Below are 15,388 nucleotides of genomic sequence, written 5' to 3' on the forward strand. Positions count from 1 at the left end.
TTGAGTGGCACATCAGATCTACTGAAAAACTAAAATATATGTTTCTTAGTGTTCCTGTTTTTGTTCTTTAAAGTGACAGACCTAATTCAAAAGAGGTCCAGCAAACTGGTGCTGGTAGTCTCACAATTAGTGAAACGGGGATCACCTGAGTGCTGTGAATGTGTCTCGAGTGACTGCAGTATAAAGACACCTGTGTCTAGAAGGTCCAATCACTGGTTAATCAGTATTCCTGGCTACCATTACACCATGAAGAGAAGATAGAAGAGTTTTCAGTTAAATCCACCATCAAGAAATGAAAGGAATAGGCAGATATGTACATCTGCCTATATCAGTCTCACTATATCAGATTAACCACTCCACTAGAGTTTACCAAAAGTCATGAGGGAGACTCTATGGTCAAGTGGACAAACGTTCTTTAGTCTGATGAGACCAAAATGGTGCTTTCTGTTCATCAGACGCTGTTTGGCAGACACTAAACACTGTACATCACCACACACACACCATCCCCACTGTAAAGCAGGGGGTGGCAGCATCATGCAGTGAGGATGCCTCTCAGCAGCCAGCCCTGGAAGGCTTGTAAAGGTAGAGGGTAAAATGAATGCTGCAAAATATAGGAAAAACCTGGAGGACAATCTTATTCAGTCTGGAAGAGAACTACGGTTCAGGAGAAGATTTATTTTCCAGCGAGATAACAGCCTGAAGCATGCTGTGAAAACTGCACAGAAATGGTTTAAAGACAACAAGGTGATTGTCCTGGAGAGGCCGAGTCAAATCCCAGACCTCATCCAATAGAGAATTTGTGGCTGAACCTGAAAAGGGCTGTTCATGCCCTGACAGAGGTTGAGCAGTTTAGCAAAGAAGATTGGTTGCAAAATTGCAGTGTCGAGATGTGAAAGGGAATGAGACCTATCCACTCTGACTCAGTGCTGTGATTGCAGCCAAAGGTGTGTGTACTAAATAGTGACTTGAAAGTAGTGAATATTATGCAGTCACTGATTTTACATTACATATTTTTATCTCATTGACATTATTTTGTAGAAATCTGTTTTCACTTGGAGTTTTTTCATTCAAAAAAGCCAAACTATATTGACCATAATTGATTTATAAAATCGGTATCTGAGGCTGTGAATTATAGGCACTGTATTTATTAATTTGATGGTAATTTTGGTTCTCAATCTCACTTGAGGAAGGGCTTTCTGCCTTTATCAAACCTACTTACCTTTAATAGGACAGCTGAAAAGAGGCAGGAAGGATACCAAACTGTGCCAGGATGGTGATTCTAACCTGCAACCAGTGCATTGAGGACAATAGATCCTGTACGAGGATGTCTGCTCTTTCAATTGAGCTAAACAGGCAATCATTGAAGTGATATCAATGAGGAGAAATGGCTAAATTTGCCCGCTGACACCCTGGTAGCTTTTTCTGCTGACAAATACTACTTCATTTTCTGCTGGAGCAACAATGTGGATGTGTCTCCCATCGATCACATCGGGGAAAGCAGGCTGTGCCTGTAAAAACTTTTTCAAAAGCCTGAAGGGTGTGGATATTTGGCATTCAATAAACACATGTGGACCAATAAAAAGCCTTGACAGCAATCTAATTTTTTGTGTAATCACTGTGCTGGTTAAGGTTGTGACAGACCAATCTATTACCATCCCCAGAATATCTTATTGTTTTGGTGAGTTTCACTTCTAGTGATATTGCTTTGGAGGGATGAGTGAACCCATCTCGAAAGAGATCTACCACAAACATGATCCATGCATGATCCAATCTGTCGCATTTTATTAACAGGCACTGTCATGTTTAGAAACTCTTAAGCCTCTCACAGTCCTCCTTACTGCTCATTTAAGTTTTCTCCTTGTTCTCTGAGAGGCTAAAGTGGTTTGTAAATAATTTTTTCATGATCTTATCTTATATGGGCCAACTCTTTGAAGCTTTCCAATTCTTTCTATCATGCTGTAATCAAAGTGAGGGCAAAATATTATTAAGTTTGGCTCTGACTCTCCAACAGTAGCTCCTTGTGATGTACAGCTAATGTTTTATCCAAGCTGTGTTTCCAGCTGTCACAATCTCCTTTAAAGATCTAAACACCATCTTATGCTACAGACAGACTCATACAAAGACTATATGTGTTATTAGAAATGAATGGCAGTATCTGTGCCTGCCTTTAAATCTAACACCTACCCTGTCGCCCCATTCAGTGTAGAACCAGCTCTTGGCACAGGCTCCCATGTCACAGTTCTCTACATCGTTGGGCCGTAGATTCATGTTGCACTCATCATCAGGAACAAAGTCGCCCACGTTGCTGACACAGCGAACCTCCCGTGATCTCTGACCCAGCCCACATGGCACCGAACACTACAGAGACACGGGACATAAGAGTACTGCAGCAGAAGTAGGGACTGCAGAACAAACTAAATCATTTATACTTTTTATTTTAGCTTTCTTTATCAAATGCACCAATGTATCTGGATTCTTTTTGGAATACACCCTGCTGCATGAGACAGAGATTCACTCACTGCAGGAGGATCACAAGGATGCACACCTACTAGAATTACTCAGTGTCTAAAAGATGACTTGTTTAAACCATGTTTAATTTCAGGATTCTAATATTATTTGAAACATAAATCTGACATTTTTATGAGAAAAGATGGAATGATCTCTACATCATGACTCCCATGTTTGCAGCTTAAATTAGCATGCCATCACCTCAAGTTGACAAATTAAAATATATCTTGTTTGTTAAACCTGCAATAGCAGACTTAATATGTTTTGTTGTAATACAGAAAATTCTTATGATGCTGACATCTGGGATACAATTTCAGGCATGTAAAGATATTTCTGTTGTCCCTCATCTATTTTTCATGATTGGATGTCACATGTCATCTGAAAAGTCAGAGAGGTCAGTACAGTCACATGACTAACAGCTGACACTCACAGCGGTCCAATCGGAGCGAATCTGCCACTCACTGCAGATCTTTAAGTGGCATGTGCTGGTGATTTCAGGCCGTTCTAAGTGTCGGCAGCGACTTGTGTGGACATTGAGGGTGCGGTTGGCATAGATCTGGCGACAGAGGACCTGCCGGTGCTGCATCCCCAGGCCGCAGGTTTTACTGCACTCGGACCACTCTCCAATATCCCAGCTGCTCAGGGAGAAAAATTATAAGAGCTTAGCATTAGGGCAGATATTTTATAGGACAGTGGACCTTAATTCATTTATCTATAAGCAAAGGACAGACACATAAATTGGCATTTGTTTGTTTACAGCTGTCTTTGGATTAAGCTTAAAAACAATACTACAAAAGGTTGTGTCTGTATATCTTAAATTTCTACATTTTGAAACAACTGTTAAAAGGGATTTAAGATTAAGAAAGCCTTATGTTCCACATCAACACAAATGTTTACATATGGTATACTACAGAAACAGAAAAAATTCAGAAATCAGTCTAGAAGCCAAAATTTTTTTTACGTTTGGTCAAAATCAGACCTCCTGGTCCATCACAGAGGTGCCTTTGGCTGGCAGCAATGGTGTTTGCTCCAAAAGCTTTAAAATGCCTGTATGTGCCTGAAATGATGCTTGAAGTCTTTTAATTTGAATACACTATTGTTAATGGAGCCTAAATGGCAGCTAAAATGCCTGGTTACTTAAGGATGTAGATGCATTTTCCATAGGTAAAATCAATTTCATGATTTGACAGATTGAAATATCTATGCTTTTGGCTATCAACTTTTTTCTTAACATTTGAAGTGCAGGATTATTATGGAGAAATGTGTGTATACCGATCTTTAATAAAAAAAATGTAGCAGCATTCAGATGTCTGCTCTTGTGTGAGAACAGAAGAGTGATGTTTCTCACAAGGCGGGGCACGGCTGCAGGTTACAGGCCTCTTCTTGTGGCGTTGGTTTGCTGCTGCTGTCACACAAAGCATCTGACACCTGGACGTGGTTTACCCGGGAGACACAGTGAAAGATGGCATATCTGAACCCTAAAAACACAGAGCAAATTTTAACTTCCAGTGAGAACATCCATCCATCCATCCATCCATTGCTTATCTGCTCACTTAGTTATTGTCAATTTGGCACTCCCTTTAGACACAGCAGTAACTCTCATCTCTTTACCAATGTTATGATATACTCCTAAGTAGTGTTTTATTGACAAATATCTCATCCTGTCGTTTTTAGCAGTCACTGTAATTATTTGTCAAAAATGTTTTTATATGTTCAAACACAAAATGTTTTTTCTTTGGCATGCTGTCAGTTGTCTTCTTCTCCAACTGCAATGCAACAGTGCTTACAGGTATTAATTTAACTGTATAGAAATAGACTTGTTCTTGATGGTCTTGTTTGCTTTTGTAGGCATTCATATCAACTTCAGTGTGTTCATAACCATATAAAGGAGATTTAATTAACAAACTCTAAACCCTAATACTGAAACTTTAGATATCTTACTAAACAGAAGCAGCACTAGTTCAATATAAAGTCACGTAAAGTTACTTAAAGTTAAAAAATAATTAGTAAAGTTAACAGGAGGCACCCATAGTGTTTCGATTGTAGCCTATTAGGATTAGACACGGTATTTCAAGGTTTAAATGGGATGTTTTCAATATTTAAAATGTTAAAAATTAAAACTGTTTCCTGAGTGTGGTTCATCTGCAACTAAGGGATGAAGACAGACACATTTTGTTATCTTATCAATGTTTTTATGATCTATTTTATTCCTTTTTTGGCCTAAAATGTAATTGTTATTTGGTAAAAAAAAAAAGAAAAAAGAAAAAAAAGTGAAATCAACAATCTACTTGAGTTGTGTTACTGCTTATTTTTCCTTCCTTTTTCTTTTACTTTTTGTCACCCTCTTTCTGGATGTAGATAGTAACTAACATGCACTCACTGATCACTTCATCTGCTCTTTAACATGAATATCTTATCAGCCAATCACATGGCAGCAATCAATGCACTAAGGTATAAAGAGTCATAGCACTCTAATGTGCTAAAATTGTTGGTTGTCTCACAAGCTTTTACACTGTTTACAACAAATTATTATCCTGTCGTTCAAAGGTTGCAACAGAAATTGAGACTCATCAGACCAGGCAAAATGTTTCTAATCTTCTTTTGTTCAATTGTGGTGAATCTGTGTGAACTGCAGCCTCAGTTCTTAGAACCCAGTGTGGTCTTTGCTGCAGTAGCCCATCATCTGGTCAGTTTCCTTTGACCTCTGCCATTAAAAAGGCATTTGAGCCCAAAGAGCTGCTGCTCAGTGGATATTTTCTCCTAAAGTTGGTTGTGCAAGAAAATCCATGTAGATCAGCTGTTTCAGTGGTTTTCAAGTGGCCAAATTTTGAAAGAAAATCCAACCACACAAATTTATTTAATGGAGAACTTTGTCGTTTGGACCTTAGATGGGATAAAACATGATCAGATAAACAGGACAACACATATATGTCTGAAAGACATTTAGTTACAGAAAGGCATGCATAAAAGTTATTGTTGCTTCCTTTTCTCACGATTAAATGAAACCTTTGGCAATTTCTCAAAGAATTTTCTCATTTTCTTGGAGAAACCAGCCTTTTTATGCCAAAAAAAGAATATGAATAAGGTAGATTTAGAGTAAATGTGTAAATAACTGAAATTTACTCCAGTTTCACCCAGTTTTCCAAAAGTTGCTAACTATGGCCGGAAGGCCCCCAACATCCCCAGCTTCACAGACATTCTGTCCTCTGCCTTTACAGATAATGTCATCTTTAAAAGTTTAAACATTCCATCCTTGACTTGCTCTACCTTTTGTTCCAGTTAATCATTCATAATCCAGCTCCAGTTGAGAACCACCAATCTTACCTAATGCCTAAAAGCACTGGTTGCTGCCATGTGATTGGCTCCCTAATGCTCCCTAATGTGCTCCCTATAGCTTTAAAAACCATTTGGTGCCATGTCAGCAGACAATGCAAAAGTGCTTTAAGGAATGTGGTAGATTTGGAAGGAATGTTATGCCTATGCATTGTACTCAGTTTTGTCGCCTGTAATTACCACAAGAACACACCCTGACATGATAGAAGTAAAATAAAATGAAGAAAATCTAAACATATGTAGTAACCTTTCCCACAGGAGGCGCTGCACTCTGTAGTTCCAACCATTTTCCAGTTGTATTCTCTCACACGTCTGGGTGGCTGTACTACAGGAACCTGGTTGTCAGGGAGATGAGGAGGTACCCTCCCCCCACCTGAAGGAGTCAAGTTTTCCTGGTGAGTGTTGGAGTGATGGTCGTATCCACCTTGTCCATTTACAGCATTCCCTAAAAAAGATGGACTCATGGATCAGAAACACTGAGAAACATCATAGATTAGAATCACTGCAGAAAACAGAAGAGAGTCAGATGAATTAAGATTAACAGATGCCTGGTTGGTTAGATAACTACTGGATGTCTAAAAGTTAGAAACTTGATCAATCTTTTCTTTATAAAATGTACTGAGTAATCAGGTTAAGAGGTCATAATAAATGGTTAGAGAGGATATCAAGTGGATCTTGTTACCTCCATGTCTGTGGTTTGGCTGAGGAGGGCTAGCTGGCATCTCAGAGGGAAGAATGTATTCATAGTGAACTCCAGGATTTGGCTGCTGGAAAATCATCTGAAGTGAAGTAAATGAGAGTCAGCAAAAATATAATCCTTTTAAGGGTTTTATACCTAAATTTAAGGCTGTCAGTATGAATACACTAATAGAGAAATGATAAATGCCCATAATTAGTACATCGATTGTTTTCAACCACATTGATCACATGATTTACTGTCCCTTTCAGCACACTTCAGTTAAGTCACTGCAAAGAATAACTGCAGCCAGAGAGATATAAAATAAGTCCAACACTGCTCCTTAATGTCTCATGTCAGTTGAAAAAAACTCACAGACAGCTAAGGGGGAAAGCCAATTCCTCTAGATCTTGTGTTATCAAAAATTTACCTTTATTACTCTTCATGTTTGATATTTACAATTCTAGTCGTTGTGCCTCTGACAGAATAACAACCAACCTGAGATTGAAAACTCACTGATACAGCATCAACAAATATCAAGGTTATTCATCCTGTCATTCAAATAGTCTTCACTAGTTCACAGAAAAGTACGATGAAAAAAGTGAAAATGACTGTGTTTACATGGGTTGGAGAATCCTAGTTTTTTGTCAGTTTTTTTTTTTTATTCTGGTTTCTGTTTGTGCATTTATATATTTTCAGAAACCCAGAAACCCGGTTTTTCTACCTGGAAAACGCCAAAAGATACTGTACCATGTATATACCATATCCTGTTTTCTGACACCTGCAGACTACCTGCACAGGTGTGGCTTTGATTAAACTTCCTTTAACTTCAGATACTGTGAAATATGTTGGCTGTCTGTCAGAGGGACAGCTGGTCTGTTCTGTACAGAGAGAAAGTGAGTGACAACTAAGCTGCTGTGTCTGCAGTAGATCAGTCTGCCTTAGCTGACTTGTGGTTGTTTCTAAATGCACTCATATTTAGATGAATGCTGTGCTGAAAGGTTTAATTTTCCAACATTAATGAACCATGAGCGTAATTGACTGTGTACAATGACTGCTTCCGGTACAAGTCACAGAGATTTTAAAGCTCTGTGAGTCGATGCTGGGAGGACAACACTCATTAAGCATCCTACTAAGTCTGTCAAGATGTCCTCGGCCTGAAATTAAGGTATGATAGCTCTTATGATGTTCATTTCAAAGTAAAAGCTTGAGATACCAGCGTTTCCACATAACGTTTTTATTCTGAAGCTGTTTCTGGGACAGTAGTGAATGAATTCACTTGCAGGATTGCTTAACTTTGTTAAAATCATGACTAAAGATTCTTAGTGAAAAAAGTCCATGTAAACACAGCCATAGAGTTGATCAACGTTTGGAAATGGGGTTGTCACAGTAGCTACATCCACATCTTATGGGTTAAACTGTAATTTCCTGTACAAGAGTTACTGCTGACAGTATCTGAAGGTCTACGTCGATTCTTTACTTACGAATACATCCAGAATCTCATTGGTGGGCCCTTCTGCTAGAAAGGACTCCCCGGCTGTAATGCGGATTTCATTTGGTCGCCGGTAGGTGAACATGGTTCCCCCTCCCTCGTACATCCCTGGTCGGTCAATCGCCCAGTTTCCATTGATGATGGATCGTCCTGATCTGCTGCGGAGAGCTGGAGGAGACAGAGAGAGTAACCATAAAACCATCACTAACAGCTTTGGGCTCAAAAAACAAGGAAAAAAACTACCAAATTTTCCCCATATAATTACTGGTAAGTGTAATACAAATTATGCTTAATGACAGCTCTGACCTTCTCCACAACAAAACGTAATTTATATACATGAGAATGAGAGTTTGTGCTGACATATCGTTCATGCAAATTGTGTAACAAAACCTCCAAAGATGTTTTCCATTGATTTCATGGATTAAGTACAAGAGACCATTAGAAAACCATTAGAAGTGTAACATTAGACGTGGTTGTAAAAGAGTGTTTGGAGAACTAAAGCACATTAGTCATGCACAGCGTAGAACAGAGGCCTTTTGAGGGAAAGTCCACAACATGGTGAGGGTATCGGGGATGGCTCCTGCTTGATTCATGATATTGTTTCATCATAAATGTCAAGCATGTGCACCCTTATTGGAAAAATGTACCGCTCAGTTTGCTTTTAGGACGTTTCAGTTTCTTACATTGTAAAGGGTTAATTGCCCGTGCATTCTTAACTATGTAAAATGATTGTAATTGAGTAAATCTAAGGTATATATAAATGTTTATTTAAATGTATGTCTTTACAGAACTCAGTGGGCTTGTGTATATAATGGTCAATTAAAATGAAATGAAGCAGTGCATTCTTAAAATCCAAGCACTCTGTATTCAAAGGTTCTGAATCCATCTTTAGTGCTTCGTTTTATTTTTCCATTGAGTGCTGAAATTCCTCATCTTAATTAAAAAGGATGGCGAGGCTTTAGAGGTAAGATCCTCTAATGAAAGCATGTTTATGCACTTTTCCTCAAGGGGAGACACTGGGGGGAATCAAGGCCATTCCCTTCGTCTTACAAACCTGCTGCTGAGCTGCAGTATGGCTCTCATTAAACAATGTCTGACATTCCAGCAGTCACTTCTGAAAATAACCCAACACTGTGTCCCACTGTTGCAACTCTATTAGGAAGCCAATTATCTGTGCAATGCGTCACACTCAGAGGCTCCAGTGAAAGGCTGCAGCTCACTGCTGGCTCAAGAAACCCTCAAAAAGTGACACCACCCTCTGGTTGATCTGCTTTTTAGACAAATTTGATTAATCCTACAGACAGCTGCTGCAACACAGCTGGAAGTAAAAGAACCTCGACGAAAAACACATTCGTCTGATTTGTGACAGTACTTTTAGGATTTGATTGGATTTAATTTGTGATAAAACACTACAGAAATCAAGATTCTTACTTTACATACATGCTGTAAGCAGGAAGAGAGAGATCTGCAGTGGACTATGACTGATGAAACTATAAAGCCGGTTAACACAGGAATCCTCAGTTTGCCAAGGGAAAGCTAAATTAGCTGTGACAGGACACAACTTATTCAGCAAACACAGCAAATCCTCAAATCTAAATATATCTTAAGTGGAAAAACAAATGGAGATCGTTTCCATTACCGACTGTTTCTGACTGCTTGAACCATTCAGTGATCAAAGTCTGGGAAGGCTTTCCCTCTTAAAATAATGGATGCCAAAGGAATATCTGTAATTCTATGATTTAATTCACAAAAGAAAATCTGAATGAGCAAAGAATTAAAACCTTAACCACAGAGTTGAAACAGTGTGCATAATCATTGTCATAGTAAGTTTGGTTCTTTTGGTATTTCAGTGTTAGTAGAAGTCAATGCTCTGCAAGAAAACAGTGGACCACAGCATAAATTATCTTCACCTTCTCTGCTGGGAGTCTGCAAATCTATGTGACAACAGAAACTGAATGCATGACAAACATGAAAATTGCTTTGTTCCCCACCTAAGTAGTTCCTGCTCTTCACCATTTCTGTGACATTGATCTTGGTGGCTCCTTCTGGGATCTCCACAATCTTGTGATAGCCGATCTTGGATAAACTGTGTTTAAACAGTCCAGAGACAAGCCTGCAGGTTGAGTTGTCGCCTCCACACACGCCGCACTTGTCCACCACCTTTCCTGATCCGAGATACTCATCGCAGCCAAGACTCTGTGGACAGAGAAAAAAGCAGGAGTTAAAAGGGAAAGTATTGTGCTGTCTCATTTTTTAGACATTAATGCTGGACTCAAACACAAAAGGACTGCATTGTTTCAAATCAGTAGGCACATAAGCAAACAAGCCTGTAGAGATTAGTCTACAGGCTGCCCTAACATAGACTTTCAGACAGTCTTTTCTTCCACTTAAGACCTAATGACATTACAAAGAGCTCCTAAATAATGTCCAGTGTCAAGGGTTGACATCCTGTGTAGATGGTACATCTGTCACAGTTAGTTATAGTGTATTTCCACTTAAGGAAGCTCAATCGTCTTCACACCTTTGGACATTCACAGTAACACGGCAACCTTGTAACATTACGTCAACTCACAGTGCATTTTGGCACTTTACAGGGACTCAAATATAAATGTAAATCACTCATATTACTGTACAATCAATATTGTAATTGATTTACAATACACTGATTGGAGTAGAGTCAGGGGATGGATAAAAAAAAACATCAAGGTAGTGGACAACCCCCAAAGTTCAGTTAAATGCATCATCAAGCAATGGAAGGAATATTGCACATGTATGAATCTGCCTAGATCAGGCTTTCCTTCATTAACAGAGTGACTGTACATGAAGGAGATTAGTGAGAGAGGTCATCAAGACACCTATGACTACTCTGAAGGAGTTACAAGCTTCAGCAGCTGAGATGGGAGAGACTCTGCATACAAAAATTGTTGCCCAGGTTCTTCACCAGTCAAAGCTTTATGAGAGAGTGGCAATGAGAAAGTCACTGTTGAAGAAAACTCAGATTAAATCTCTACTTGAGTTTGCCCAAGAGGCATGTGGGAGGTCAAGTGGAAGAAAATTCTTTGGTCTGATGATGTCAAAATTGAGCTTCTTGGCCACCAGATCAGATGCTATGTTCGGCAGACACCAAAAAAAATGGCACATCACCAGAAACACACCATCCCCACTGTGAAGCATAGTGGTGGCAGCATCATGCTGTAGGGATGCTTCTCAGCAGCCAGCCCTGGAAGGCTTGTAAACATTTACACTTTAAACAGATCCCCTCTAATCCTCTGGAATAGTTGTTCACACATCCCTACATCCACACTATGTGTATTTTAAAATACTGACCATATCAACAAATACAGTACATACTGGAAAACAGAAAACCTAATGAAGCAGTTAAATACAATGCACAAAGCTCAACCCACTAATAACTGGATTTATACTGTAGCAGGCTGTTAACATCATCACCACCTCCAACTTGATAACTCAATTTTCCAGATTATTCCATGCTATGTTGTAAATATCAGCTCAGCTGGACTTCAAGTGGGAATTTGCTGAAGGAAAAAAATCTAGGTAAAGTCAGGTGAAAAATTTGACAGTTTTCATTCACACATGCTGCTCACCCTGAGAGAGTTTTGTACATATTTAAAGCCTATAGAGTTTAAAGGGCTTACTCGATGAATGCTGGGACACTGCCTGGACTAATTAGTCTCATAAGATTATATTTACAAAGCCGGGCCAAGTTATAAAGAACTCTATAAACACACATCATAAACTACAATAATAGAATAACCTATAGCATTATAAGTTTGACTTCCAGACGGCATAATTTTGGCATGACTGTCTTTGAAGTGATCCCAGAGTTTCCTTCCCAACTCTCTTGAGTGTGATTTTTCTGTACCACATTGGAGGTAATGAACTACAGGAAACCTGGGCACTGTAAAAATAGAACGGTTAACATTGGCAGCCCATGAATGCACTCCAAACAGCCGTAAAAGCAACTCACTAGCAAACAGGTGGTGGAGCAGCCAAGACTGGTCCCACTGAGGTACCACACTCACATACTGGGCTGTGATTACCGCAGTGCCAGGGTTAGTCATAAACAGACCCCAGCTGCCAATAAGGAAAGCAACAGGGTGGATATCAGAGGGAGGGAGTGGATAGCAGCCAACCTCCCCACCTTCCTGGGTCTCCTGCTTAGCCTGTATGAGGATTCCTTGACTGAAGCTGACATATTCCTCTTGTAAGGTAAACATTTTTCCCACAGAGTTAATGCATGGACTGGCTTTTGGCGCAACATGTGGTCCAGAGGTGCCAAAGCTTCCTCAAAGGATTAATGACATAAACAGAGTTACATGAAGGGTATGATGCTCATCTCAATGGGTTGCCTTTACCTGCAGCTGACTTATCGTTTCAAGGGGTGAAAAGTGGGATTTGTGGAGGCAGTGCTGAAAAGGATGGAGGGGAAAAAGCACTCGGGAGAAGAGTCTGGCTCTCTCCCAGCTCATTCAGCTCTGGGCCAAAACAAACATGAAGTGGCTCCTTCCACACAGGAAATAAGTGATGAGAGCAAAGAGCAGCAAACTATAAGAGCGCTGAAAAAAATGTAAAACTGCAGACTGGTTCAGCAAGGAGAGAAAAAATCCCTAAACATCACACCGAAGGCTGGTCAGGATCTCACTTAACAGAAAGGAAATACTTAATCCAGCAATAGAGGAGCACACAATGCATGCTAAATTTAATTTTAAGACATTTAAACGAGCCACAGTGAGTCCAATATGGAAAACAAATGAAATGCAGTGAAGTAGGAGTATTAATGACATGACTACTAGTGAATATCTCCTCCATGTCTCCATTTTCACCATAAATCCATTCAAAGTAAAACACTGTTTCACAGCTGGGCAGCTTTTGCCTGAAAAGGGAAAAATGTTCCTCTCATAAAACAGATGCTGACACGGTGAGAGGTTATCTGTGGCCATTCAGCATGGGAAAATGTCTGAATAAAGACATTCAAACATAAGGGAATGGCAAGGAATTCACTGAGTCAAAATCAGCACTTAATGTATATTTTAGAACTGTTGATTCAAAAGCACTCAAGGTTTTCACTCTTCACAGACAGAAAGCAGCCTACAACACAGCTTTAGGAGTTTAGGTTACTATTGTTACTGATACTTTTATGACAACAGTTCATTTGGAAAGTATTCAGACAATTTTGTCAGTTTAGTTTATGCTGTCTGACACTAGAGTTGTTTAAAATCTCTTTTTACATTGATCTATACTCAGTACCTCATCATGACAAAGTGAAAACAGAATTTTAGACATTTTTGCAAATTTTTGAAAAATAAAAACATAAAATGTCACACTGACATTAATATTCAGACCCTCTGAAAAACACTTGAAATTTAGCTCAGGTTCCTCTCATTTCTCTAAATCTTTGCTGAGATGTTTCTACACCTTGATTGGAGTCCACCTGTGGCAAATTAAACTGATTGGACATGATATGTAAAGGCACACACCTCTCGATTGAAGGCATCACACTTGACAATGCATATCAGAGCAGAAACCAAGCCATGAGGTCAAATGAACCGATGCAGAGCTCAGAGACAGGATTGTTGCAAGGCACAGAGGAAGGCTACAAAAAGAGTTCTGCTGCACAAAATGAAAGAAGTTTGGAGAAATCGCGGGAGAAGGGTCTCAGTAAGAAAGGTGACCAAGAACCTGATGGTCATTGTGATTAAGCTCCAGAGATCCTGTGTGGAGATGGAACAACCATCACTGCAGCGCTCCACTGATCTGGGCTTTATGGCAGAGTGACTTGACAGTTGCTTCACAGTTAAAAACACATGAAAACTATCAGTATTTTGACAGTGATTTACTATGGCTGTTTTTTGTTGTTTATATCTTTGGAGTGCAGAAGCTCATGTCTGCACAAGAATTACACCTTTTCTTGCTACTAATAAAAACACCTTGTATCTTGACGCTTGAACCATTATTGCCACCAAGTTTTATATTGATTTCTAATGTGGATATTTAAACACTTTAAATGAATGTGCATGTGTGTGTTTGTTTGGCTGAGAGAAAAGAGGGATCCAAACCGTGCTCTGACATGGTAAGATGGATCGCAGATAAGCTGAGAAAGAGCACGCTGCCTCCAGTATTTTAGAGAGGTTACTGAATATCAAGCCAAACCTCTGTCTCTGCCTCAGGCACTTTTATTGTGAAACACTGCATGACCTACATGAAGTTATGTACTTCTGGAGCACAGTGAGATTGAAGACTAGTGCTATATCAAAACAGTTTATATTACATGTAGATTTGAAGCCATCTGTGGATCTTTATGGATGTGATGTGTTGGGATTGAATCCGGATTTGAATCCATAATGATCAGGAGAATAAAAAAGAGCTTCATATGATGAGTTAAATGACTACTAATTGTTGTTTGTCGGTGGTCTGATGGATATGAATTGTGGCTGCTGTGTTTGTTGGATCTTAGACTAGTCAAATTCTCAAGAACCATACTGTTCTAGTGATGTATGGTATAATATGGCAGTTATGTAAATATCCAAAGTAATGAGGTGAAAGCACACAATCAGCCCTGGGGTAGACCGTCAGGCTTTTGATGGGGTTTAAGAAAAATGTTAAATATAATTTCTGTTAATCTTAAACAGAGCTGTAAGATTAACTGTTATCAATTCTTACATTGTAATTGATGCCTTTTAACAGTTTACAAGCATCAGTTTTTTAATAACTGTGTCCACCTCTGGTTCTCGTAACACTCTGCCTACAGTGAAATTTTTTTTTTTTTTGCTTTTAGGGGTTCAAATTAAAACCAATTTAACAACTAAGGCTGCAAGCAGCATAGAATGGGCTCTTGCACCCCAGTGCATGTTGGGGATTGCTGCATATGGGGGTCATAGCAAAACTGCAAAATGGGCTTCTTTAAGAAACTTGTTCACAGTTTATAGGCTGGTATTTAACATTGATAAGACTTAACTCTTCAGGACAAAACACACAGAGCAAATACCAGTGTAAATAAGATATTAAATGACAGTTTGTTGATAAAACTCTGATGAAAAAAGAGTCTAGTTTTTGTCATGGATACTACAACAAGACTAAAATTTTAGTTGTGGACTGTTGGACATTCAAAATCTAAAACTTTTCTCCACTGTTAATAAAAGGTATGTTCACATTTACATTGGTGTATTTTAAGTCAATCAAAATAGTGATATTGCATTATGGGAGTATTTTAAATGTATTTAACAATTGGCAGATAAAATCTGTTCAAGGAGAACAAATGTTGTGACAAAAGTAAGACTAAAATATAAGGACTTTTATTGACTAAAACAAAATGGAAATATTTGAGTTTTTGTTGACTAAAACTAGAAGAAAACAACAAA

General features: G+C 39.0%; 1 protein-coding gene across 1 annotated transcript in view; it reads right to left on the minus strand.

Annotated features, from left to right (window-relative positions):
• Positions 1-15,388, minus strand: part of LOC121514448 (thrombospondin type-1 domain-containing protein 4-like) — a 91,529-nt gene that overhangs the window by 9,102 nt on the left and 67,039 nt on the right. Inside the window, 7 exon segments of the mRNA XM_041794559.1 lie at positions 2,185-2,358; positions 2,939-3,143; positions 3,857-3,986; positions 6,089-6,286; positions 6,524-6,620; positions 8,002-8,177; positions 10,001-10,205. Of these exon segments, the coding sequence (XP_041650493.1) occupies positions 2,185-2,358; positions 2,939-3,143; positions 3,857-3,986; positions 6,089-6,286; positions 6,524-6,620; positions 8,002-8,177; positions 10,001-10,205 (1,185 nt within the window).

The sequence above is a fragment of the Cheilinus undulatus genome, linkage group 1, assembly GCF_018320785.1.
Source record: "Cheilinus undulatus linkage group 1, ASM1832078v1, whole genome shotgun sequence".
Classification (NCBI taxonomy): domain Eukaryota; kingdom Metazoa; phylum Chordata; class Actinopteri; order Labriformes; family Labridae; genus Cheilinus; species Cheilinus undulatus.